Genomic DNA, 25,441 nt, shown 5'->3' on the forward strand with positions numbered 1-25,441 from the left:
GGTAGGAACCTGTTGCTGGGGCTGGTGGTGGGAAAGGGGCCACCCCGAGGCAGTGGCAATTAGCCCAGCCCTATCTCTGGGCACAGAGATGAAGGGACACATGGGGACACAGTAGGGCACAGCTGGCCAGCCTGCTCTTCCCCTTTCTGCCCGCTTTTTGTAGAAGAGTCAACAGATAGAACAGACAGGGCCAGGGAGGTGCCCCCGGGGGCCCCAGTCCCCATCACTCCAGGGGGCAGTCCCTGCAAGTGACAAGATGGGCCCAATCCCTGTGGAACAGGTCTCTGAGGACCACAGAGTGGGGCCCTAGCGGACGCTGGAAGCCTGAGCTGGAGGCAGGCAGCAAGTAAGGGCCAAGCTGTGCCCCTGCCCAGAAGACCTTCCTGCCCCCAGAACCCCACCCTCTGCACACAGGCCTCCCTGGGCAGCAGCCCCCAGCTTCCAAGGCCTTCTGTGCCTCACCAGACGCCATGCTCTCATGGACCCGACTGCTGCTCTGCCCACTGCAGATCTGCCCCAGAGGAGCACGTGAAAAGCCGCGCCTGCCAAGGTGCTGTCGTGGTGGAGTTTTGGGCAGAGGGGTTGGGGGAAGAGTTTCTGACTTTTAAGATTCCCCAAATCCAGGATGAAGTCACACTGTGCTTTGGAATGGTAGATGCTCATTTATGTAAAATCGTAATAAATGTTACACGAACTGTTAGAATAAAAAAATACCTTTTTTGATGGGGAGGAGGTCCCCAGCCTGCCGCTGGGTAGGGAGAGGGTTAGCACCATTAGGGCGCAGGGGGTGGAAGCTCCGCCACAGCCCATGGTGGGCACTGAGGTCTGTCGGTCAGTCTGTGCATCCTGGCACAGTCAGCGGCGGGCAACCCGCTGATGGCCTCGGGAGGGGACGCCGTGGCTGGGCGGAGAGCACGAGCGGCAGCACTGCATGCGGATGGTCGGCAGCTGGCAGCGGCCCAGTAGGCGCAGCCTCTCACAGAACCCGAAGGACAGGCGGTCCCGCTCACAGCCTGGAGTGGGGGGCAGAGAGGCATCAGAATCAGTGGTTTAGGGTACCCAGAACCTGGCTCCCCACCCCAACCACCTTAAGGAGGCTCCAGCAGCTCCCCACCAAGTAGAGAGCCTCAGTTTTTGGAGTGGCTCGCGAACCGGAGTTGCAGGTCTCCAGCTGTTGCTGTTTCTGTCCCACCTACTCATGACCAACCCCAGGACTCGAGAACGGGTGCTCCTGGGCTGAGGTTTCTGGAGGAAAGGTCCTGAGACCCCACCCTGATGCCCTCACATGCCCGTGAAAGAGCCTGCCCAGGGCGACTCCCTGCCACCCCATCTCCATCCTTGCTCACCCCTGGTGTTCCCCAACAGATCCTGCCACAGAACTACGGTCCCGGGGCCTCCTGCCAGCCTGCAGTGGCCTCTGTCCCCAACTCCCACCACCACCCCCTGCCCCAGTACATCTGTCCTGCCAGGCCTCCGTGACCACTTCCAGCCATGGGGGCTGTACTCAGCCTCGGGTTCTGGGTCACAGGGTCCCATCTCCCAGACCAGCCTCCCACTTCTCAGGTGGGCCACGAAGCCTAGAGTGAGTGGGCCTTATAGGCTGTCAGCGGAAACCAGGGACTGAGCCCAGGCCCACTGGGGAGGGAGGCCAGCTCCAGGCTGTGCTCATCAGGGCTGAGGCTTGGCTGGGCCCTCCTGCCCCAAGTTATCAGAGCTATTTTGGGAAGTGGCTTGTTCCCAGCCTCCTGGCCTTGCTCCTGATGCCACTGCCACTGCTGACAGCCCCCAACTGCCGCCCGGGCCCTGCTTATTCCAGCAGACCTCCCTAGGGAGGAGGAGCAGGAGGGCAGCAGCCCCTGGGACATCCCCCAGGCCCGGCAGAGGGCACAAGGCAGCAGGCAGGCTCCTCCACCCCAACTCCAGGCAGAGCTCCAAAGTGTACATCTGTAGGCATGCATCCTGGTCACCCGGGGTGACCTCAGATACGCTGCTTCACCTCTTGGGCTTTGGTTCCCTCCTCTGTCAACCCCACCTCCACAGCAAACGGATGTGGCCATGCTGTGTCATTGCAGTGACCACACACACACCAGTTTCCCGGCTTTCCACATGTCCCGCCAACTGTCCCACAGACCAGCAAAACATCCTGGGAATTCCAGGTCTGGAAGTCCAAGATACCTTCCCAGCCGCCCCTCCACTGTTCACTGGTGGCAGAAAACTCCTCACTTAGGACAGCTTCTAGTTCAGCCACCTAACCAGCCCCCGTTGCCCACTCCCTGCAGCCCACTCACACCCGCCCCTGGGAGACTTTGCAGGCCCAGAGCCTCCTGGGCCATCCGTCCTTGGTTCTAGGCCCCCAGGTGCTTCAGTTCCTGTTCTCTGCCCCATCTGGTCCTCATCCCCGGAGATCATAACCACCCTGCTCCCTCTGGCCAGCCCTAACCCTGAAGGTGAGAGACATGGTGCCAGCACCCAGCTTAGGCGACACACAGGAGCACTCTGAGATGCTGGCTAGGTGCATGCTGAGGGCAGGCAGGACAGGGTGGGGGCACTGCCACTGGGCCTTGAGGTTTGAGGCAGGAAGGCCACCCCTGCCAGAGGCAGGGTAACGAGGCATGGCAGGGGCCACTCTGAGCCTGAATGAGGGCTGCCCAGGAGCCAGTGCAGATAGAGAAGGCTGTATTGGACAAGGGGAGAAGGCAGACCGGGGAGATTGCAGGGGGCCCCGAATGCCAGCTTGAGGGCCCCGGCTGAGGACTCTGTCCTAGGAGTAGGGAGCAGACAGCCAATAGCACAGGGGCCGCAGCTCCTCACACCACAGCTTCTGGATTCCTTAGACTGGCAGGGTTGGCCCCAGGCCCTCTCCCTGACCTTGCAATTGGGGATGACAGTGGCTTTGGCAGAGGGGAAGAGCCGCTTTGCCTGAGTATCCCCTCGATGCCCAGGCAGTGCTGGGCCCTTCATGCCCAGACTTCATTTATGCAAGGATGGGGCTTGGCAGCCTCTTTATTCAGCACATGAAGGCCCTGAGAGGGAAATGGAGCCCAAGGCCACACAGCTGGCGAAAGGAGCCTAGGTGACACTCCAGGGCCACCACGTTTCCTGCCATCAGCACTGCTGAGAGCAGCTGGGGCTGCAGGAAGGAAGTGTATGAGTGTATGTGTGTGTGTGTGACTATGTGTGTGTGTGTGACTGTGTGTGTGTGTGTGTGTGCTGGAGGCAGCGGCGGGGTTGTGCAGAACCACCTCTAGCTCAGGCCCTTCCACCAGGACCCAGCTGGCCAGGAAACCCCCCACCACTGGGATTAGCAGAACCCTGGAAGGGAGGCCCTTCCTGCCTCAAACCCCATTACCTCATCAGCAGGGCCCTGGAAGGGAGGCCCTTCCTGCGGCTCCATTGCTCACTCTAGGCAGTCCTCTGGCCAGGGAATGGACAGGCCAGGGCTAGGGACAGGGACTCACCCAGGCCCAGTTTTCACACAGCCTCAGGGACATCCCTGGTCTCACTGTGAAGACTGAGACCCAGAGGGGAAAGAGCTTACCCAGGTTCACACAGCAAATCAGGGGCCAGGGCCACTCCCTCTACTCCCCCGAGGTCAGACAGCTGCCTGCGGGATGTTGTATGACTGGGACTCCCCTTGACTGACTCCCAGCACAGCCCAGCCTCCAGCATGGCATCCTGTGGCATCAGGATTTTCAGTGGCCACATGGCTCCTGAGCCCAGACGCAATGGTTTGACGACCCAATTTCCCCATCGCCCTCCCCGCCCCACCTCACTTCAGTAGAGATCCTGGGGTCAGGGGACTCACGGGGAAGCTCGACGGGCTCACAATCCTCGGTGCCACACGGCCGGGAGCTCTCAGGCCAGGCCTCGTGACCACACTGGTCGCTGTCTTCCTCTGGCAGCCCCGTCTGGGTGTTGACACACTTGACCAGGCGCCGCTGGACGCCACCACCACAGGGGGCTGAGCACTGGGGGGAGTGGGGGAGGAATGAGTTTCTCCGGGGCCAGTCCTAACAATGGGGACAGTGACACCTCCTCTGGGAAGCCATCCCTGCGCCCTGTGCCTGACAGGCCTGCCCTTGCTCCCAGCCGCCCCCTGAGTGCCTTCTGGAGGACCTGGTCCCACTCCTAGAGCCCACTTGGTGCTGGAACCCCACTCTCACTTGTGGGATCGGCTCCTGCAGAGGGGAGGGGCATGAGAACAGTGGGACAGCCCTCGGGGTTCCTGGGCAGTGAGCCCCTCACCAGGGACATGCCTGAGAGGCCTGGGCAGGGGCCCCGGGATGGAGCCCTGATGCAGCAGTGGGCAGAGATGTGGGCGAGACACTGCTGTGCCCGAGGAACAGGGCAGAGGACCTGCCGCAGCCCATGGGCAGGAAGGGAGGAGACAGGTTTCACAGCCGGGGCCCAGCCCACCAGGCTTCGTTGTTATCAGGTGTGGGTCTGAAAGCCCTAAACATGCGCTGAGTCTGTGCCAGTGTCGTGCTGTGCCCAGCCCTGTGCTTTGTTGTGTTCGTTCATTTAATCTTCCCAACCCTCCTCTCCCAAGCTGTCCCAATTTTACAGATGAAAAAACAGTGACCTAGCAAAGCAAAGCAACCTGCCCAGAGTCACTCAGCAGCCAGTGGGACAAAGACTCAAACGCTGGCCCAGCTGACTCCAGGACCCAGTTCAGGGCCCAAATCTGAGACGCCTGAACCCCTGAGTTCCAAACAGGCCCGGCAGAAGGTGTCCTGCCCATCTGAGGGCCCTCTTCCGCCCCCTTCTGCCGCTGGCCTTTGCTGGGCTCCCTGATACCCCCAAGCTCATCATTCCTGCCTCAGACTTCACACCTGCTATCCCCTTGATCCCTGTCCTTGGCATCACTGACTCCTCCCTCGGGTCTCAACCCCAGACCCCTCCTTGGAAGGCCTTCCCTGACATCACAGCACACATGCCCTTTCCTTGTCTGTTTCTCCCTGGCAGGTGTGAGCACCAGTGGGCGGGGCCTCGTCCAGTCACTGCTGCATGCGCAGGGGCCACAGAGAGCCTGGCTCACAGCACACACTCAAAAGATCCTTCACCCAACCCAGGACCGACCAGGTGCCACCATGCACTTGCTCCCTGCTCCTCCACTCAGCCCGGCTCACCTGGCCCCAGGGACCCACCACCCACTGTGTGCAGGGGTGAGTGTTGCAGGGCCGTGTGGTGTTGGGTCTCAGCGCCTCCTCGCAGAGGCCTGGCTCTGGACAGGTCACCAGACGCTGCTGCTCACCACCGCCACAGGCCTCGGAGCACTGGGTGGGCAGGGAAGCAGTCAGGGCACAGACAGCATCTGAGGGCATCCCCTCCCCCCAACTGAACCCCCAGGCCTCACCTCCCTCCAGGAAGAGGTGTACCAGCTGAGGCAGGGCTGGGCCCCGCAGGGCCTGTGCGCAGGTGGCTTGGCAGGCCCGGGCTGACAGTGGAAGGGCCGCAGCAGCCGGAGGTCCCGTGTGTCCACACACTGCACATCCCGCACTGAGGAACCTCCGCCGCAGCTGCGGGAGCACTGGGGACCGAGAGACGTGTGGGGACACATCCCCAGGTGCAGGCCCACAGGTGTGACCCCGTGAGGCGTGTGGCAGGAAAGGCATCAGGCCCACGCCCCAGCCCGGGGCAAATCCCTGAAGAGCCCCAGCGAGAGGCCAAGGCTGGCCCGCCCCAGGCAAAAGGTGGCATGGCCAGGGGCTGCCAGGGGCTGGGACAGACAGAGAAAGGGAGGAACAAAGGCAAGCTGGTAAAAGACAAGTCCAGATGGGGTCAAAAATACAGAGGAAAGGAAACAGGCCAAGCCAGACACAGACTCCCAAGAGATTCGGAATCCGGTGTGATCGGGCACACAGACGTGCAGCCTGGAGCCCTCCCCTGTCCTGCTGCTTTTGGAACACAGGCCACAGGGAACCAGGGCTCCAACCCATGCCCTGGGAATGCCTGTCCTAGCTCCATCCTCACGCACCTTACTCCAGTTGCCTGAGTGCCAGGTGGCACAGGGCCGCAGGTGGCAGCGGCGGGCAGGCTGGGGCCGGCCAGCGGGGGCGCAGTCCTCATCCCGGCCAGAGCTACAGCGCACCGACCTCCAGACGGCACCCAGGCCACAGGTGGTGGAGCACTGCGGGGCACAGACCCGTGAAAGCCAGGCAGATCCCATCCCCACCAGGCCTCTACAGCCAGGAAACTACCCACCTAGCCTAGCGAGACCTCAGCAAGACAGGGGCCCTCTTCTGGGCCTCAGTTTCCTTATTTGCAAAATAGGCTCCTCCACCCACCTCCCAGGAAGACCGTGAGAATGAAAAGTCAAATCCCCCCAGCAACCAACCGTCCCTGCTCACATGGGACAAAGGGCCTGTGTTCCAGTGTCATTGGTGCAGAGGTGGGGGAGGGGACCCTGTGGGCACCCCTGACCAGCTGTCCTGACCAGCCTCGTCGCTTCCCAGAGGCACCAGGGAAGGAAGGCTGGGTCCTGGGACAAGCAGCCAAATCGCTGGCGATCGATGCGCAAAACAAGTCCTATGGGCCTCAGCCTGCCCCTTCCCACCCCCAAATTAGGGATCTGAACAGAAGCTTGCTTCTCCTGCAGTGACCATCTGGGAACCCAGGGAGGGGGCCCTGGCCAGCTTCTTTCATGCAGCTCAGATGCCTGCAGGTCACTGTCAAAGGAGGGTGGAGTCACTTAGGGCAGAGCCAGGTGGCAGTGGGCTGAGCCCAGCCTGGTGGAGCCAGGCCGAGCCTCAGGTAAGCTGCTGCCTGCTAGGCAGGACTGGGCCTGGCAGCCATGCGGGGACCCTCCCCATTACACAGCTGTCTGAGCCAGTTGCATCCTGGGGTGGGCTGTGCTGCCAGAGCGTGCCTGCCCCTGCCTTCCCTGAGGCCCCCTGTGCTGCCCAGAAATGGGCCCCAGGGTCCCCTCATTCCCTTAATCCTGGGAACTCCTGCCCCAAGAGAGGCGAGACAGATGGCGCCTGTGTCCCACTCTGCTCATTTTCAGATGAGGAAACAGTCACCAAGGTCCCGCGGAAACTCCCAGCCCACCCAGCCCGCACCACTTGCCTGGCTCCAGTTTCCCGCTTGCCAGCTAGCGTTCCTGACAGCCAACAGGTCCGCAGGGGAGACGGCTTCAGCCAGGCTGGGAGCCAGCGGCTGGGTCTCAGGGGTTCTGTGGCTGTTGGCGGGGCTGTCCCAAGCGGGCGTGGACAGTAGCCTAGAGCTCAGGGGCACCTCAGGGCTGAGGGACTCAGGCTGGCCCTTGGGTCCTGGGTTCAGGGCAGGCTCAGGCGTGTGCCCGAGGCCAGTCAGGGTTGTGGGGAGAAAGGTCCCCCACACTGCCACAGTCTGCACGTCCCATAAGCCTGGTCCTGGGGTTGGGAAGGTGGGAGTCCTCGGCTCCAGGGGGCTGTCCCTGCCCTTCATCTCTGGCAGATGGGCTATGGGGGGAGGAGGGGGAGGAGCCACCCCAACAGTGGGCCACAGTTCACTGTCCACAGGCCCCAGGCCACCCTCCAGAGTTGGCTCCCAGGCCACAGTCCCTCCTGTCCATAGCTCTGTCACATCAGGACTAGGAGAGGAGTGGGTACTGCCAACAGGGGACAAAGGGGGCAGGGACAAAGGGGGCAGCGTGGGGCTGGGTCTCAGAGGCGGGTGGGGTGCTCCGCGGCCCTCGGGTTCCTCATCATCCTTGAAAACCTCATTGGTCCTGTCCCTCCATGGAGGGGGCAGCTGGCTCTGGCTGTCCTTGCCAACTGGGAAGTCATTTTGGCTCTCAGGGGCGGCAGGCGTCTGCAGGCCATCAATGGAAACCCTGGGCCAGGGCAGGCTGGGGAGCCCAAGATCTGGGGCCCCTCTGGGGGCGTCTTCCTCAGGCAGGAAATTGATCAAAGGGTTCCCAGGGGTCTGCTCTGAGGGTGGGGGTGGGGAGTGGCCGGCCTGGCTGGGCCAAGGGCTAGGGGACCAAGGTCCCAGTGCCCCCTCCTCCTTGGCTGCAGGAGGCTCTGTGGCAGGCACGGGGCTACCTGTGGAGGGCACAGCAGGACCACTGTGTGGTGGGGGCGTCTGATCCCCTGTCTCCGCCAGGTCTAGATCAGGCCCCTCAGAGGGCCCATAGGACAGATCCTCATGGAAGTTGATGAAATTGTAGTCATAGTAAAAGTCATCCACAAACACGGGCCCCGGCAGGTCCAGCTCTAGGGCCTCCTCCTCAATGGCGTTGCCCATGGTGGCTGGCTTGGGTGATGAGACCGGTGAAGGGCGTGGGGCCAGGTGGCGTGGGATGAAGTCAGCCTCATTGAAGAGCTCGTGGCTGGAGGAGCCGCTACCTGAGCCTTCAGGGCCCAGTGTGTCCAGGGGCCACCGACAGGGTGGCAGAGAGCAGGTGACTTCGCTGGCTGGCTGCTGGGCCTCATCACAGGGGACACCAGTGTCATTGGTGCAGAGGACATTTCGGTGCTGAGTGCCCTCCCCACATGTCACTGAGCACTGCAGGGGAAGCCAGGGTGAGGGGCATGGCTGGGTAACCTGTCCACTGCCCGATGTCAGAGTGGCAGAGATCCCAGCCAGCCCTCTCTGGCCCTGCCCAGCTCAAGGCCATGGCTGTGGACATGCTTGCCAGGGGCTTCCTGATCCCTGAGGCTTTAGAGTCAGGGGCTGGACCCTGGAATGCCCAGGCTCCCTCCCACCCACAAAGGCTCCAGGAAGGCTGTCTGCCTATCTGTAGCCGAAGACCAAGGGTGGAGCTGGAGGCAGGCCCCCTCCCATCCTACACTCACCTGAGACCAGTTCCCTACAGCCCAGGTGGCCGGACAGGGCACATGGCGGTTGCAAGGGGTTTCAGTAGGGGGCCGGGGAAGGTGTTCACAGGCCGGGGGCTCCAGGGCGCTCTGTTCATCCAGCCCCACGCTGCGGATGCAGAGCACGGCACGGTGGGAGAGGCCCCAAGGCCCACAGGAGCTGGAGCACAGCTGCCACTCACCTGCCCACCACCTGGTGAGGGCACACAGGTGGCATCAGCATGGCATCAGATGGATGGCACCAGCAGGGAGGGCCAGGCTGGGCTTCCAGGCCCTCAGGGTTTGGGCAGAGCTGGGACTGAGGCCAGTGGATGATTCTCCAGAGCTCCAAGCCCAGGTAAGTGTCCTGCCCTCAAAGCCTGGTGACATGGCACAGCTCCTCCATTCCTGCCACCCTCCCCTCAGGGAAACTGAGCCTGATGACACGGCACAGCCCCTCTGTTCCTGCCACCCTCCCCTCAGGGAAACTTCCCTCAGGAAACTGATCTGAGGCCTATTTCCCCATCCAGGGACCCAAAGAGGAAGACCACAGGTGTCCAGGCTGGCCCAGGCTGGGGTGAGGGGTGACCGGGGGCTGGGGCTTCAGCCTTGAGAAGAGAATGAAAGCCTAGCTCCCTCTGCTCCTCCCCAGGGCCTCTGGGGATCCAGATGTAGGGGCCTGTGGCAGACTCAGGACACCTAGGGGTGGGGAGTTGGCGGGGGAGTGGGGTGGGCTCACCTGGCAGGGCAGGGCTGCTCGCTGCACTTCCTCTGGCGGTCATCGGGCCGGCCCAGGGGGTCACAGTGCTCCTCGTCCACGGGCCCTGTCTGCCGCTCCGAACAGTACACACTCTGCCTCTGCACACCTGGGGGCCATGGGGCTTAGCCTGGGACTGGCACCCAGGTGGTCACCGCCCAAGACCCAAAGACACCCTTTCTGCCAGACCCTCCCAGAACAGCGCCTTACTGCCCATGTCAGGATGAAGGCAGACCTCCACCTTCATCCTGACATGGGCAGTAAGGCGCTGTTCTGGGAGGGAAGGTGGACCTCCACCTACACCTCCTTGCTGTCCCGGTTCTCACTCACCCCCTCTCTCTTATGTAGCTTCCCCTCTGGCTGCCCCTGGAGGGGTGGCAGAGTGTGGAGGATTAACAGGTTTTTGGTGCCCCGACCCTCTGCATCCTAGCTGAAACCCTGGACAACTCATTTGGCCTCTCTGAACCTCAGCGTCCTCCTCTGGGAAGTGGGAGCAACAATCCTGCCTCCTCCAAGCCCTGGAGGGAGGACTGCGTGTGTTCTTGCATGTGCAGGCTCGGCCCACGCCCAGCACATCCTAAGAGCTCGATCCGTGCCAGCTGCTGCTAGCATGCAAACCCAGCCATGGCTCCTGCCACCCTCCTCTCAAGGAAACTGAGCCTGCCCTGAGGCCTATTTCCACATCCAGGGGCCCAAAGAGGAGGACCACAGGTGTCCACGCTGGCCCAGGCTGGGGTGAGGGGTGACCAGGGGCTGGGGCTTCAGCCTTGAGAATGAAAGCCCAGCTCCCTCTGCTCCTTCCCGGGGCTGGCTTGGGTGATGAGGTGGGTGAAAGGCATGGGGCCAGGTGGCCTGGGATGAAGTCAGCCTCATTGAAGAACTCGTGGCTGGAGGAGCAGCTGCCTGAGCCTTCAGGGCCCAGTGTGTACAGGGGCCACCGACACACCATCCCACCATCCACACCCTTCCCAATGGCTCAGAGAACATCTGGACAAGAAATTGGGCATCAAGGGGCAGCCCCTGCTCTCCACCCCTGTACTAGCCTTGGCACTGCTCCTGTCCTTCACACCATCTGCCACTGCCCACCCTGGGGCCTTTGCATGGCCATGCTCCTCACCTTAGACACTCACTTCCATACTGCCGGTTGAGGCCCAGCCGCAAGACCCCCTCTGCAGGTGGCTCTGTCTTCTCTGCTCCACCCCCTGCCCCGTGGTCCTGAGAGTAAGTTGTCCCTCCCCTGAGCTGCCGGTCCCACACCCATCCCCCTCTTTCCTCACCAACAGATTCTGATTTTGTTCAAGGCAGCAATGGGACCTGCTGAAAACACACCCCACTGCCGCTCCCTTGCAACTAAGGGGTCTGGGACACAGTCCTGGCTGGGGAGAAAAAGGCACAAGTCCCTTGCTGGGAGTCAGCCCTTTCCCCTCTCCTTCTTCCTGCCCGGTACACGGTAAGAGCCCTGAAAGGGAGGACACCATCTGTGACAAGCAGGAGTGTAGGGGAGGCTGCTGTGGCAAGGACAGTGTGGCTGAGGGCCAGTCAGCTTCAGATCCCGCCAGCTTGGACTGTGCATCTGGAACTTCCTGCCTGAGACAAAGAACCCCTGTCTGTTCTAGCCACCACGGGGCACTTGCCCCTGCAGACACTCCCAAGTGGTCCACCTGTGAAGCAGCCAATTTGCTGAAAGACAATTCCCCAAATGTCTAGTGCTGCAAGTGTATGTGTTGGTTTCCACATTTGTCCAATTAAAGACACATGTGTTAGGCCAGGAGCGGTGGTTCACGCCTGTAATCCCAGCACTATGCGAGGCCGAGGCGGGCAAATCACCTGAGGTCAGGAGTTCAAGACCAGTCTGGCCAACATGGTGAAACCCCATCTCTACTAATAATATAAATTAGCCAGGCATGGTGGCGCATTCCTGTTAATCTCAGCTACTCAGGAGGCTGAGGCAGGAGAATCACTGGAACCTGGGAGGTGGAGGCTGCCGTGAGCCGAGATCATGCCATTGCGCTCCAGTCTGGGCGACAGGGTGAGACTCCATCTCAAATAAAATAAAATAAATAAAGACAGCTGTATTAGATAACATGGGTTTCCTAGCTTTGGAAGGTATCTGCCCAGTTCTCCATTTTCGTTTTGTCATCATAATAGCATTTTAAGGAATGCTCAAATGTCTGTATCTCAGATTCCCGATTCTGAGACCCTGAGGACACTGAGTGTCAACGATGGGAAGACTGAGGGGAAAAGGGAGGACTAAGGGACAAAGCGGGAGACTGAGGTGTGGGGAGACCAAGGAACGGCGGGGGAGACCGAGTGGGGAGAGGAAGACTGAGGGGCATGGGTGGGACTGGAGGACAGGAGGGAGACCGAGGGGTATGGGGGGAGATTGAGGGGCATGGGGGGAGACTGAGAAGTATGGGAGGAGACGGAGGGGCAGAGGGGAGGCCGAGGAGCAGTGGGGAGGACACGGAGGGGCAGAGGGGAGATCGAGGAGCAGTGGGGAGGAGACAAAGAGACAGAGAGGAGGAACTGAGGAGCATGGGGGGAGACTGAGGGAAATATGGGGAGGAAGAGTCGGAGTTAAAGAAATTGCCCTACTTTTTACAAATAGTTCAGGGAAATAAGTCAGGGTGGTGAGGGGCCACTGGACTGGTCTCCAGGACGCAGCAGAAATGCAGGCACAAGACCTGCCGGAGCTGAGCAAGGACACAATCGAGAGGGAGCTGTGTCCGCTGGAGGGACAACGCCAAGAGCTGGAGCACACTGAGCACGCGCCACGAGCCAGCACCCACCTGCCTCATCCGTTTACCCTCCCAGTGCGCCTGGGACATGGGGTGGTTGCCAGCCTCATCTCACAGATGGGGAACTGAGGCTCAGAGAAGCCAACTTCCAAACCCGTGGTGGCCCAGCAGTGAGCTGGAAGCTGAAGCCAGCGTCCCTGTCCACAGACGAAGCCCCTGCTGGCGGGGCTGTGCCTGCCCCACTTCTCACCTCTGCCGCAGGTGACTGTGCACTTGGTCCAGGGCCCATAGTGCCAGGAGAACTCGGGTGGCGGGACCTCGCCATGGCCGCCTGCCTCCCTGTGGATGGTGTACTCGTAGCGCACCCCGGGGTTGCTCTCCTGGAACAGCAGCTGGGTGGGCAGGCAGGAGCCCATGAGCACGAGGTGTCTTCTCCATCCACCCAGTCCTAAAGGAGCCAACCCCAGCCACCTCTGTGAACTGCAGCTACACCATTGGGCCATTTTAAAGATAGGGAAACCAAGGTAGAGGCCACAGCAGGAGGGCCTGGCTCAGAGCCAGGTTCTGTGACTGACCCAGGGCTCACTCTTCCAGGACGAGACCTGCCATGAGGGGTGCTGAGCCTGGGGACTGCGCCTCCACTCCCCCACCCTGGGCCTCGGGAGGCAGGCACCTGGATCCAGACAGGCTCGTTGGTGGGACCCGGGGACGTGAGGTTCTCCCAGTTGCCCCTGCGTGCATATGTGAAGGTGGTCCCTGCCACCTGGTAGTCCCCGTTCCACTGGATGGTCCAGCCACCATTGAGGAAGTACTTCTCCGGGTCCTCGCTCCGCAGTGCCAGGAAGTTGGCAGCCTCGGCCACCTCCTGGATGCGGATCTCGCGTGCGCCGGCTGGGATCAGCCCCACATCCACATACCCTGTCAGCCAAGGGTTGTGGGTAGGTTGTGCCCAGGGTGAGAAGGTTGCTTATCCCCACCCGCTTCCCTCACGTCTCTCCCCACTTGCCTCCGCCTGCTGATGCCAAAGATTTTGCCATTAGCTTTAAAGTCTGAGCTCCCAAAATTGCTCAGATGTGTCGTGGGTCACCAAAACCCCACAGAGGTGCCACATATACTGACCCCGTGGCCATGCCCCGTCACCCCTCTCTTGAGGACCTAAACTGGTCTCATCATAAGGCTGGATCCATCCCCTACACTAATTCTCTTCCTAAAAAAAACAAAGTGCCCAGGCCTTTCTCCTGGGACACCCTCCTCATCCCCACACAGCCTGCTTTTATTCATTCACTTCTGTCACACCCATCACGTGCCAGGCACTACTCTCAGCACTTGTGTAAGCTCATGGGTAACAGCTCTATAGCCTAGGTACTATTGTTATCCCCATTTTACAGATGAGCAGAGAGGCAGACAGGGATAGTAACGTGCATGAGCGTCCTGCTGGGATATGAGCAGCCTCCAGGGCCAGTGCTTTATCCACCACACTGTACTGCATCTCTGGGATGAAATCTAAGCTTCTCAGCCTGGCATTCAAGGCCCCATAGCTGGTCCTGCCTTCTCTTCTTGCCTCCAGGCTCTGGCGCAAGCTCTTCCTCCATTTGGAAGACCACTTCCATCACTTCTGAGTTTTATGATTCAGCTGAACTTTCACCTCCTACAGGAAACCTTCCCTGACTTCCCCAGGCCAGGACCTTCTTCCTCGGTGCTCCCATAGCCCTCTGGGCCTCCCTCCACTGCACTGGTCACACCAGAAGCTTCTAACCCCTGCAGGACTGAGCGCTTCGCCTGCGTGTCCCCATCACCTAGCACACAGTCCGTATTTAAGCAACGTGTGCAAAACAGACTGGAGGTGAGGGCACAGAGCTGGGGGTCTCAGAAGTTTCAGGAGGAGACTACCATTCTTTGAAAGGCCCAGGGGCCACACACAAGCCGGGTTGGCCCTGCCTGGGGTCTCTGGGACAGGAGGACTCCCCATGGGGACAGGTCTCTGCACGTGGGCCAGGGGTCCCCTGACTCCTGCAAGAATTCCACCCTAGCAAGGCTTCCCTGCTTAGCCATCTCCAGGCTGGGTGGGGACCACGAGGCCAAGGACAGGGGCCCAGGGGAGATGGGGAAGGGGTTACCAGGTGAAGAGCACACCCCTCCCCCACAGCAGTCCCACCCCATACCCAGGCCCTCGGCCTCCTCGAAGGTCCCGCTCACGGTGTGGCAGGTGGAGCCGTTGCCGTGGCACACACCACAGCGATCCTCCATAGCACCGGAGTCAATCTCAAAGTCACAGCCCACGTTCTGCAACACACAAGCAGGGGAGGCTCCTGGTGCTGGTGGCCAGCCCTCTGTGGTCCCAGCCCCGGGGGCCAGCCAGGCTCAGGAGGAGAAAGCTGGGAGAGGGGGTCAGGAGGCCTCTCTCTGGCCCTGCCCCACCCCAGCTGTGCCTCTGACCCAGGTGAACTTCTCTACCTCCCTGAGCCTCAGTTTCCTCAGATGTGAGATGGGGAGACCACCCCTCGCTTAAAGGTATGTCGTGAGCATCACATGAGACAAGAGAAGGAAAGAGTTCTGCAAAGGCCACGGGCAGGCAGGGGATCTGACGCGCCACGGGCTCCTGACCAGCGCATGCAGGGAATTTCAACGTCAAAGGCTCTGGGGGTTGGCACCTCCCTGCTGGTCCTCCTCAGAGCCCAGGCCTTGATACCCCAGAGGCTTAGAGGGCAAGAAGCAGGGACAAGTAGGTGGCTGGGGACATAGGCAAAGAGGAGAGGCCATCGTTGTTATTAAAAATAAGAATAGATTTTGTTACCAAATACTAAGCACTATTCTTCGGGGCTCAGAGCCCTTCATGTCACCTGTGCCACCTCATTTAACCCCTTCTGTCAGGGAGCAAACCACTGCCTGGGGTCAGCCAGCCAGCAAGAGGTCAAGCCACTGCCTGGGCTTTGGTTTCCTGGCTGGGGCGGTGCTGGTGCAGGCATCCAAGGAGATGCAGGGGGCGAGGCCTGACTGGGAGGGGTCCCCAGTGCCAGGAGGCATAGTAGGGGCTTTGCCTTAGAGGTCATAGAGGGTAGGGGCTGGGAAGCCCAAAGGTAGAGCATAGGGAGGGTGGCCTGAGGAGGACCAGGAGGGACCCAGGAGAGAGCCTGAGGCCCACCAGTGGGGCTGGGGGCAGCCGGTGCTGGGAGAGCCTCTTCTAACCAGGCACACCTTGCAGATGCCGTTGATGCAGAGGTCCCTGCTGGCCCGGACCTGGTAGCAGGGGGTGCCATCGACCACAGCATCCCGCAGCTTCTCGGCAAAGTACTCATTCGAGGGCCGGCAGTGCAGCTCGCAGGGGTTCACTGGGGGCCCAAGTAGAAGAGCCATCAGCAACAGCTGGGGCAGGAATGTGAAGGCCACCAGGAAGACCCCTCTGTGACACACATCCATAGCAGGCTAGAGGCTCCCAAGTAGCACCAACATGCTGGAGGCTCCGGCTGGGCTGGTAGCTATCTGCAAGGCTGCAGACTGGAGAGCTAGGGGTAAGCAGCAGCCCCGGGGGACATTGGGAGAGGCCCAGGCTTGTGGTGGAGACTGGGCCTCCTGCTTGCATCACAGGATAACCTTGGACCTACACACCCCCAGCCCTCTGGGCCTCAGTGTCTCCATGGGAGGCAGCACTCACCGTCATTGACCACGGGCACCCATGTGTGCAGCTGGCCCTTGTAGAGCATAGCGTCAAAGTGGCTGCACTGGATGTGGCGGAAGGAGGGGCGGCCAGCGGGGCAGGCCTGCAGGTTGCAGAGGCGGAAGCGCTTCCGCTCACCCACACAGTATCTGCCTTTGTATTTGGGCCTGTGGGGAGGACCGGGGTGCGCCCCAGTGAGGGACTGGTGAATACTACTGCATGGCCACAGCCCAGAGCGAGAGGCTTCCTCCTGCACCCACACCCCAAGATCCCTGCCGCCCAGCTTTGTGCACGCTGCTCTCCTTCCTTGGGCTGCCCACCCTGTGGCCCAGACACACCCTCCCTGTTTGTAAGGACCTATGGGGAGGTGGCAGCAGGAAGCCTGAGCTCTGCCCCCAACCTGCTGTGTGATCAGGGGCAAGTCTTGAGCCACCCTCTGGGCCTCAGTTTCCTCCAGTATAAAGTGAGGTTGGGGCTGCCTCTGCAGAGGGCTGTTGAGAAGCTGGACAAGCTGTAGGCATGACTGGCACTGGCTGGAGGGACTGCTCCAAGTCTCCGACCCATGACACCAGCATCCTAACGAGCCCTTGAGTCCTCAGCCTCCCTCCTGGTGGCAGTACCCCAGCCCGGGCCTAAAGGAAGCGCCCAGGGCCCCAGCCAGCTGAGAGGTCTGACCGAGCACAGCTCCTGAAACCCTCTGCATCTAAGCCAGGGTCGCTGACCACCACCCAGCTCAGACCTGGAGGCCAGGAGGCAGGAGGGCCACAGGTCAGTCTTGGGTAAGCACAGGGCCCTGGGTGGGGCTGACTGTGAAACCCATGCCTGCCCCAGGTGGCCTCCGGAAGTGAAGATTAGCCAGGTAGTGTCTCAGGTCTACAGTACCACTGGCCTCTGCATCTCACCAGATCTTCACACCCCACTGTTTAGACGGGGAAACAGAGGCCCAGAGAGGTGAAGTCACTCACCTCAGGCCACCCCTTGAATGCTGTCACCTCCTCCAAGCTGCCCTGTCTCATCTCAGACCTTTGTTGTGCCTCTGAGGCCACCAAGCCCCTCCCACTGAGTGCCCACTACAGACGAGCTGCAAAACTGAGGGCCTGGCCTGCATAAACTGCATTTGCCCCCGACTACAACTTTACTGGATGGGCACTGCTGTTATATAGATGGGGAAACAGAGGCCCAGAGAAGGGGTGAACAGAGGATTCGAACTCAGAACCATCTAAGGTCCAGGGCCCATGCTCTTCGCCACTGCCCTCTCCTGCCTCCTTCCAACCAGCAGCTGCTTTGCCATGTGGCCTCTGATGAGTCTCTCCAGTCTCTGGGCCTCAGTGTCCCGCTCTCTGGAAAGGGGTCAGCAGTGGGAACCCTGTCAGCCCCCAGAACACTGCTTGAAAGTGACTCAAGGTGGCCTGGACACTCGGACTGACCATTATGAGGACACTTCTAAGAGCCAGGGGCTGGGACAGAGCCAAGCTCCTGCAATCAGCTGACTGCTTGGGTCCCTCTGTCCCATTGCCCAGGGCACCCTGGGCCCCACACTCACGTAGGCTGCGTGCACTGCCGCTCGGCGCTCTGTACGCCCACACCACAGCTCCGCGAGCAGATGGACCAGGCGCTCCAGCCGGACCAGCCACCATCCACAGCCTCGGGCCGGAAGCCCACAGGTACGCACTCCCCATTGAGACACCACTACTGTGACAGATGGAGGTAGAGCCACCCCACCCCCCAGCCTATCAGTCATCCTCACCCTAGTGAGAACAAGGTGGGTGGGAAGGCCGCGAAAGGCACAGAGGGGAAGGATGGAAGGTGAGAGAGACCCCCTCACAATCATCACAATCATCTGTGACCCAGGCCACAGGGAGGAGCTGAGCAGGGAGTAAAACAGCCCACGTGCTGACTCAGCTGAAGACACCCTGGGGAATCATGGAATCAAGCCCTGGCCCCAGTGCCTGCGCTTTGCAGATGGGGCCTTGGGGGGCAGAGAGTGCGGGGCTCTGCTAGGAGCACAAGCAAGACTGTGAGCCGGGGCTGACCCCAGGGCCTGGTCACAGCAGGTCTGGCCTCTCCAACACCCACCACCGGGACTGGGGACATCCCCTACCTTATTCTCCCCACACCGGGTGCCGTCCACGGCTGCATCCAGCTTGGAGTGACAGGTGGTCCCCACAGAGCACCAGAGTGTGTGGCAGACATTCTGCAAGGAGGAGGGCATGGGCCATACCCTCACCCCCTCCCAGTGCCGCCACCCACCCTGCCCCCTCCCTGTCCCCAAGGGTCCCCTGGGCACCCCTCCACATGGCAGGGGCCTACAGACCCCCAGAGGTCCCTTCTTGTGTGCCTGCTCCCACCTTCCTCCCCGGACCATGTGGTGGTGTGGGGCACCCAGGGCTGTGCTCCTCAGAGCCGTCCCCAGCTGTCCCCACCTCTCCCGGCCCAGCCCCTCCTCTGGAAACACTCCCGTTAGAAGATCACTTCAGGTGATCTTCTCCAGGATAAATAGACCCTCCCCACTGGGGACCCTTTTCCCTCTCATGAGCCAGCTCCAGAGAGGCTAAGGGACTTGCCCGAAGTGTCACAGTTGGTCCATGGTTGACCCAGAAATCAGAGCTGGGTCTGTGGCCGCCCATCCCTGGCCTCTCCCACAGGCCACTTGACATCTCACAGTATCACTCGGGGGCGCAGCCTAGGCCAGGCGAGGTTACTCCCAGGCTGGCATCCATGGGCTGGTGAGAGCTGTCCCCTGAGCCCTCCTGCCGGGTCCCCATACCCCCACACCCACACCGGCCCCACTCACATCCATGTCCTCGCAGAAGGCAGAGTAGGCCCCGTACTGGAGGCGGCACTGGTGGCTCACATCATAGAGGATGCCAGGTGGCACCGAGGGGAAGTCGATGATGTCCTTGGCAGGAGGGTCGTCCAGGCACAGGCCCCACCCACGGCTAGAGATGGGACGGGAGGATGGAGGGGGCGCAGCCTGTGAGACCCATCGGAGAAGCCTCAGTGGGGCCGGGAGAGGAGGAGAGGTGGGAGGGGGCACAGAGCCCTACAGCTATAGGAAACTCCAGCCTCCCCGCTCGGTTCAGCTGATCCTCCAACCACAGCCAGCAGCACAGGCCCTCCCGGCCTCTCTCATCTCATCTCCTGGGCACTCCAGCTGGCTAAACAATCCCAACCCCAATCCCAGCCCTCTGCACACGCTGCCAGGGCCCTTCCCTCAGAAGGCCTCCTGGACTGCCAAGCCCTCATGTGGCGCTGCTCTCTGACCCTGCAGCCTCCGTCCCTGAGCCCAGACCCTGGAGCCAGGCCCAACAAGGATCCAGAGAACATCACATCACAGTTGACACAACAGAGCCTCCGATGGCCCCACCCAGGCAGAGACCTCCGGTCATCTGTGGAAGGGCGAGGTCTGGAAAGCAGCCACCCCCGGGAGAGAGCCCAGGGCAGCCATGCCTGTCCATTTCCCCCACCCACCGACAGGGCTGGCCTCCGGCCTCCACTCCTGTCTTCCTCCAGCCAGCATTCCCTGGCAGTGGTGGCAGGGAAACTGGCAGACACGAGCAGGCGCCATCTGTGTCCACCACACACTCCTGCTGCTGCAGTCTGGTGAAGACAAGGCTGCCCAGACACAACACCACGAGGCAGGGAGCACAGAGGTGGGGGCCCTGAGGAGGGCGGCCCAGGCCCGGCTGGCACCCACTTCTGACCCTGCCTCACTCTGTACAGCCCTTGGGCATACTATTGCTTCTGGGATCGGTGACCAGCCTGCTGCCCCTGCTGGACCTTAGGCAGACACCACTATGGCTTAGCAGCAGGAGTACCCTAACCCGCTGACCACCCCACCTATGGCTCACTGCTGTCCTGGAGGAAGGTTTGGGGCCTTCTGGGGGCAGCAGTGGCTGGGGAGAATTGAGCCACGCAGACATGCAGGGCTGGGGATGACCCAGGCAGCCACGGCTTGGGCAGAAGCAACGGAGGGAGGCAGGACCCGTGGGATCTGGGGCCTCTAGCCAGGCGGGGGACATGGGGAGGCACAAACCCTCCAGTTCTATAGTCTGGGTGGCCTCAGGGCAGGTGGTGCCAGGCCAGAGGGCCAGGATGAGCATACAGTCCTGACTGGGACAGGCGGGGGGCTGCACAGGGAAGAAGGGCAAAGGTGATGGATCCTGGAGTCCAGCAGGGAGAGAAAGACACTCCGAGATGTGGAGAGGCTGGGAGAACATGAAAGGGTCTGGAAACAGGGCCAAGACCGCTGAAGGCAGGTGTGGAGAGAGGCTGGGAGGGTAGATCAGACCATGGAATCCCAAAACCCAGATTTCAGAGGAGCGGGCCTGGCAGCTGGGGAGACCCAGGGTGGGGTGGGTGGTCTGTGTGGTCTCCTAAGTCCCCTGGCCAGTGACAAGCCCCTGGCTCTGCCCAGAGCTGCAGAGAAGAAAGCCAAGGTGACCAGACTTCTACTGAGAACCCTGGAATTCTCCTGGAATCACCCAGACTGCCCATGCTGGCTGGAAACAGACCCTCGAACACAGGCGTTGGCAGATGAGCAGCTGCTGGATGCAGTTCTAGTGCCCAAGATGACAACGTGCCAGGCTGGCCCCGGGTACTGGGGGCATACCCTCTCATTTGCTCCTCACAACATCCCGGGTAGACTCTACCATCATCTCTCCTCACACACTCAGGGCCCATACGTCACTTGCCCTGGGTCACACAAGAGGGACGTGATGACCAGGATCTGAAGCCAGGCCCAGGCTGCCTGCACCAGGCTGTGTCTACTCACTAAGCTGCCCCCAGTGCAGGGCTCCTCCCATTCAGCCGCGAGCCTGGCCTCAAATACTTCACCCCAAATACAAGTTCAAAACCATGGCAGCCAAGGCCTGGCGGGGAGAAAGGAGTGTCCCAAGTGCTCCTGCGGCTTGGGGCTCCCTGAGCCTCCCTGGGCCTGCACCCGGGGCAGAGTGTCAGCAGCGGGTGGTGGGCTCAGCTGGCCCTGGGCTCCCTCCTTCCCACTAGCATTCCGTGGCTCCAGGAGGTAGACTGGGGGCTCACCCATCCCAGCCAAGGGGTCCTCTGATCCCGTGGCTGAGGGGTCCCATGTGCCTCATCCCGGCACCAACAGTCCCTGGGCTACAGCCCAGCCCTTCTGTTTCCTGGCTGCCCCAGTGCTGACTCGTTGCTCGTGTGGCTCCTGTGGGCCTGCTGCTGGGCAGCTGAAGCCACAACAACCTCTCAGCCCACCCTGGGTGTGTGGGAGAAGTCGGGAGCATGAGGCGACCCTCACAGAATCCACTGCCAGAATCAGGCCCAGGTGCTGTCTTGGGAGTCAGAAACCCAAGTTCTACTCTTTGCCTGGCTGTAGTTGCTGTGTGGCCTTGGGCCTTCACGTCCTCATCTGCAAGAAGCTGATCCCAAGCTACAGGGGTATAAATAGCAGTGTCTTCTTGGGAAAAATCACACAGGCGGCCGGCAGCCAGCCCTTCCTTCCTCTGGCAGGCTCACTGCCAGCTCCTCTGCACTGCCGACACACCCGGATCCCCAAACCCGTCAGCCCTTCCCCTCCACGCCCCTCCTTAGGCTAATTATAGCGGGGCTGGGCAGTCCCACAAGAGGTCAGAGCAGACAGTAGGTGACTCTGGTCAGAAACCTCACTCTCACCTCGAGACTGCAAAGAGCTGCCCACCACTGACAGGAGACACCTGTGGGCCCGCTCCCCTGGCCACTCCTGGGATCTGGTCATGGAGTCACTGAATGGGGGGGTCCATGGGGTGAAGTGAAAGATCCCACATGTGACCGAGCCTGTCTCTCTCCCTGTAGAAATGCTGGCTTCGAGGAAAGCAGGGACCAGGGCCTCCCCTTCTCCCACCCAAGTCCAAGTTGACACCAATGAAATGCTGTGACCTCTCCCCAGGGTCCCTTAAAGCACCTGTCAGCCTGGAAAGGATTTTAGAGTTCTTCAGGTCAACCCTCTTGAACAAGCTCCAGATGCTACCCTCCAGCACCCCCTCCCTGCCACCTCCTGAGGGTTCTTCTGCCCCACCCTACACTCGTGTGGCCCCGGCCTCTGCCCAGCCTGCCCTCCACTTAGCACCCTTCTTCCTCAGGGTGGAAGTCAGCTTTTAGAGGGCAGGCTCCTTCTCCGAGTCACTGTTCCTGACCCCAGGAGGGCTTGGTGCCCCTCTCCCCAGTCCTACAGCCCACGAGGACTGCGTGCCTCGGTGCCAATCATCCCCAACTGTCATCTGTCCGTCTCCCCCTGGTGTGAGGACCTGCAGGACAGGCACCTGGAGGTCTGTCTCCTTTACCACGGTCCCCACACACAGGTCCTGATGGACACGGAGTCTGTGGACACAGCAAGAACGAGTCTGGATTCAGCCCTGTGGGTCTACCTGGCTGGATAAGCATCTACGCGCAGGAAGCCAAGGGGCTTCAGGACCAGCCAGGATGAGGGGGTTGTCTGTGAGTGCCTCTGAGGTGCCCCCAAGTCCTGGAAACACTGCCTGACCATTTGGCACTTCGGTGAATCTCACTCATTCTGTCCCCTAACCGGCTTGGGTGGGGCCCATCCTCTCTCTCCTGTCCCACCCCCAGCAAGGAGACCAAAGCCTGCAGGCTGGGAGACAGGCTGCTGCCACCCTCCCCACCTCCGCACACCCTCTTCCTTCCACCTCCTGGGCCTTGGGAGGGCCCTGCTGCCTGACTCCCAGGATGCAAAGGTGAAAGTGTGAAAGGACCTTGGGAAGATGGGGTTCTTCTTCCTCCCAAACACCCCTCCACTGGTGAGGCATGGATTGCTCTGCTTCTGTCTGGCTCACCCCAGTGCCAAGGCTCTGGGAGGCCACGGCTGGCTCTGACTCTCACCCTGTCCTCCCCTCCTCACCCCAGGTCCTGAGCCAAGTCCCTCAAGCATGCCAGCAGCTGAATGAGGACAGAGACTGTCTCATTCAGTCTCTGTCTGTCTGTCCTAGAGCCAGGGTGTTGGGCGGCACCCTGGGTGGCGGCAGCTGGGAACAAGCCCTGGGGGTTCTGTGGCAGCAGCTACTATTCTGATTTTCTGAAGCCATTCTCTCATTCTCTGCCTCTCTCTGGGGACAGAGACACACCCTCCTCTCCACCTTCAGGCCACTTGCCTGGTTCAAGTCCATCCCATCTATCACTTGGTAACAGTGGAAGGAATAGTAGTGAGCGTGTGTGAAATGCTTACTGCGTGGCAGGCGCGGTGCTCAGCACTGCACGTGTTTTCTCACTTATTCCTCATATCACATGCACAAGGCAGTCCCATCATCATGTCCATTTTTTGAGGCTTAAGGGATAATATAACTTGTCTGCCAACACAGGTAGAAGCCTGGGCCACAGTCTAGGTTCTTTTATTTACCCTCCCAAGACAGAGTCTTACTCTGTCACCCAAGCTGAACTGCAGTGGCGTGATCTCAGCTCACTGCAATCTCCACCTCCCAGGTTCAAGCAATTCTCCTGCCTCAGCCTCCCGAGTAGCTGGGATTATAGGCATGCACCACCACACCCAGCTGATTTTTGTATTTTTAGTAGAGACAGGGTTTCACCATGTTGGCCAGGCTGGTCTCAAACTCCTGACCTCAAGGGATCTGCCCATCCCAAAGTGCTGGGATTACAGGTGTGAGCCACCATGCCCAGCCAGTCTAGGTCCTTAACCACCAAACAAAACTCTTCTCTGCTTCCAATCCCACTCCCCACCCCAGTAATCCCTCTACCACTGGAGGCCAGCATTCTTGCTCTTACATCCCTAATGGACCTGGTCACATCCCTGCTTAAACCCCACAGTGAGTGGACTTCTAGAAAAACATGGCACATTGAGCAGACAGATTTATCGATGCTCCCTTCCAAAACTCCACTCTGATGACAGTAGAGGAAATGACCACAGCATAAATCCATAAGAGGTGCTGATGGGTAATGAGGGATGTTAACAAGATTCTGGAAGCTGGGAAGCAGATGGCCGGGCAGTAGCTGACTTGGTAGAGTGATGAAAACTGAGAGCCAAATGCCTGCAGGGAGGAACCATCCAGAAGGAGAAGCCCAGAAAAGCCTGTTTCCAGGGACCCCTCAGGGCCATAGGGCCAGGAGGGCTGAGGACAGTAGGGCTGAAAGTCTGTAAGAACTGATCAGACCCTAGATCCCCTCCCCAACCCTGAGTAGCCAAGTGACTGTCACCTGCCACCCAGCACAGGGCCGGGGATCACTCCCTGGCAAGGGTGAACCAAGAGGCTCTGGCCCAGCAACACTGGGCATAGATGAAGGCCCAAGGCAGAAGGACCTACAGAGAAAAGAGAACAAGCAAAAGTCTACACGTCAAAGGGTAAGAAACACGCCAAGCCCCTTCCTCACTTGGATGCCGGAATGCTGCAGCCAGACATACAGTCTCCCAGGAAAAGTCTAGAGGATTCCACTTGGGCAACTGAATCACTCAGAAAAATGACCTCAGATATTGACATTAGAGGATCTCCCCAAAACAGCCCTATCTGAACCAGTCCTTCAGCAGTGACTTGGAAAAGTCCTGCCCAAGTCCACAAACTGAACAATTAGTATCTCTGCATCTCCTTGCTATATATTAAATACAGACAATGCATTTTAAGAAAACTTTTTTTGAGAGAGTCTCTCTCTGTTGCCAAGGCTGGAGTACAGTGGTGCAATCTCAGTTCACTGCAGCCTCCGTCTCCCGGGTTCAAGCGATTCTCCTGCCTCAGCCTCCTGAGTAGCTGCGATTACAGGCACCAGCCACTGTGCCCGGCTAATTTTTTATATTTTTTTTAGTAGAGACAGGGTTTCACCATGTTGGCCAGGCTGGTCTCAAACTCCTGACCTCAAGAGATCTGCCTGCCTCGGCCTCCCAAAGTGCTGGAATTACAGGCGTGAGCCACTGTGCCTGGCCAAGAAAACTGTTAACATGAAACAAATATTTTTTAAAAAATAACCCAAAGGAAAGAAAAACATTTCAGGGAACAGAAGAAAAAAGTCAAATCCATGTAAGTAATAACCTCACAGAGATAAGAGAACCTACTGTACCCATGAAACAAGAATAGGATCAAAAGGTGCACAGGTTGAGCACGTCTAATCCCAAAATCCAAATGCTCCAAAATCCAAAACTTTTGAGCACTAACATGATGCTCAGAGGAAATGCTCTTTGGAGCACTTCAGATTTTGGACTTTCAGACTGGGGATTCTGAACTGCTAAATATAAAGCAAATACTCCAAAATTTAAAAAAAAAAAATCCAAAATCTAAAACACTTCTGGTCCCAAGTATTTCAGATATGAGACACACAATGTGTATTTAGTGAATGAGAAAGTTTAAGAAATTAAAAGTACAATGAAAAATATGAAAAATTTAATAGAAAGATTATAAAGTAAAGATAAATCAGATGCCTCCTAGAAAACAGAAAGAGACGGCCAGGCACGCTGGCTCACGCCTGTAATCCCAGAACTTTAGGAGGCTGAGGGAGGAGTCCAGGAGTTCAAGCCCAGCCTGAGCAACATGGCAAAACCCCA

General features: G+C 59.8%; 1 protein-coding gene across 2 annotated transcripts in view; it reads right to left on the bottom strand.

Moving 5' to 3' along the window:
- Nucleotides 1–639: 639 nt before the first annotated feature.
- The window catches only part of ADAMTS7 (ADAM metallopeptidase with thrombospondin type 1 motif 7), a 53,343-nt gene continuing 28,541 nt past the window's right edge, over nt 640–25,441 (bottom strand). The window contains exons 9-24 of one of the 2 annotated variants that reach the window (XM_025390568.1): nt 18,725–18,869; nt 18,032–18,124; nt 17,474–17,619; nt 15,928–16,097; nt 15,471–15,604; nt 14,438–14,558; nt 12,949–13,193; nt 12,526–12,667; nt 9,520–9,646; nt 8,781–8,994; nt 7,069–8,490; nt 5,978–6,130; nt 5,357–5,530; nt 5,130–5,276; nt 3,806–3,968; nt 640–1,013 (exon numbers count right to left, since the gene is read on the bottom strand). In XM_025390568.1, the coding sequence (XP_025246353.1) occupies nt 856–1,013; nt 3,806–3,968; nt 5,130–5,276; nt 5,357–5,530; nt 5,978–6,130; nt 7,069–8,490; nt 8,781–8,994; nt 9,520–9,646; nt 12,526–12,667; nt 12,949–13,193; nt 14,438–14,558; nt 15,471–15,604; nt 15,928–16,097; nt 17,474–17,619; nt 18,032–18,124; nt 18,725–18,869 (3,754 nt within the window). In that variant the 3' untranslated portion in view covers nt 640–855. The remainder of the gene's footprint in view (nt 1,014–3,805; nt 3,969–5,129; nt 5,277–5,356; nt 5,531–5,977; nt 6,131–7,068; nt 8,491–8,780; nt 8,995–9,519; nt 9,647–12,525; nt 12,668–12,948; nt 13,194–14,437; nt 14,559–15,470; nt 15,605–15,927; nt 16,098–17,473; nt 17,620–18,031; nt 18,125–18,724; nt 18,870–25,441) is intronic. The other variant, XM_025390569.1, reaches the window with a different exon arrangement.

Source organism: Theropithecus gelada, chromosome 7a (genome assembly GCF_003255815.1).
Source record: "Theropithecus gelada isolate Dixy chromosome 7a, Tgel_1.0, whole genome shotgun sequence".
Taxonomy (NCBI): Eukaryota; Metazoa; Chordata; class Mammalia; order Primates; family Cercopithecidae; genus Theropithecus; species Theropithecus gelada.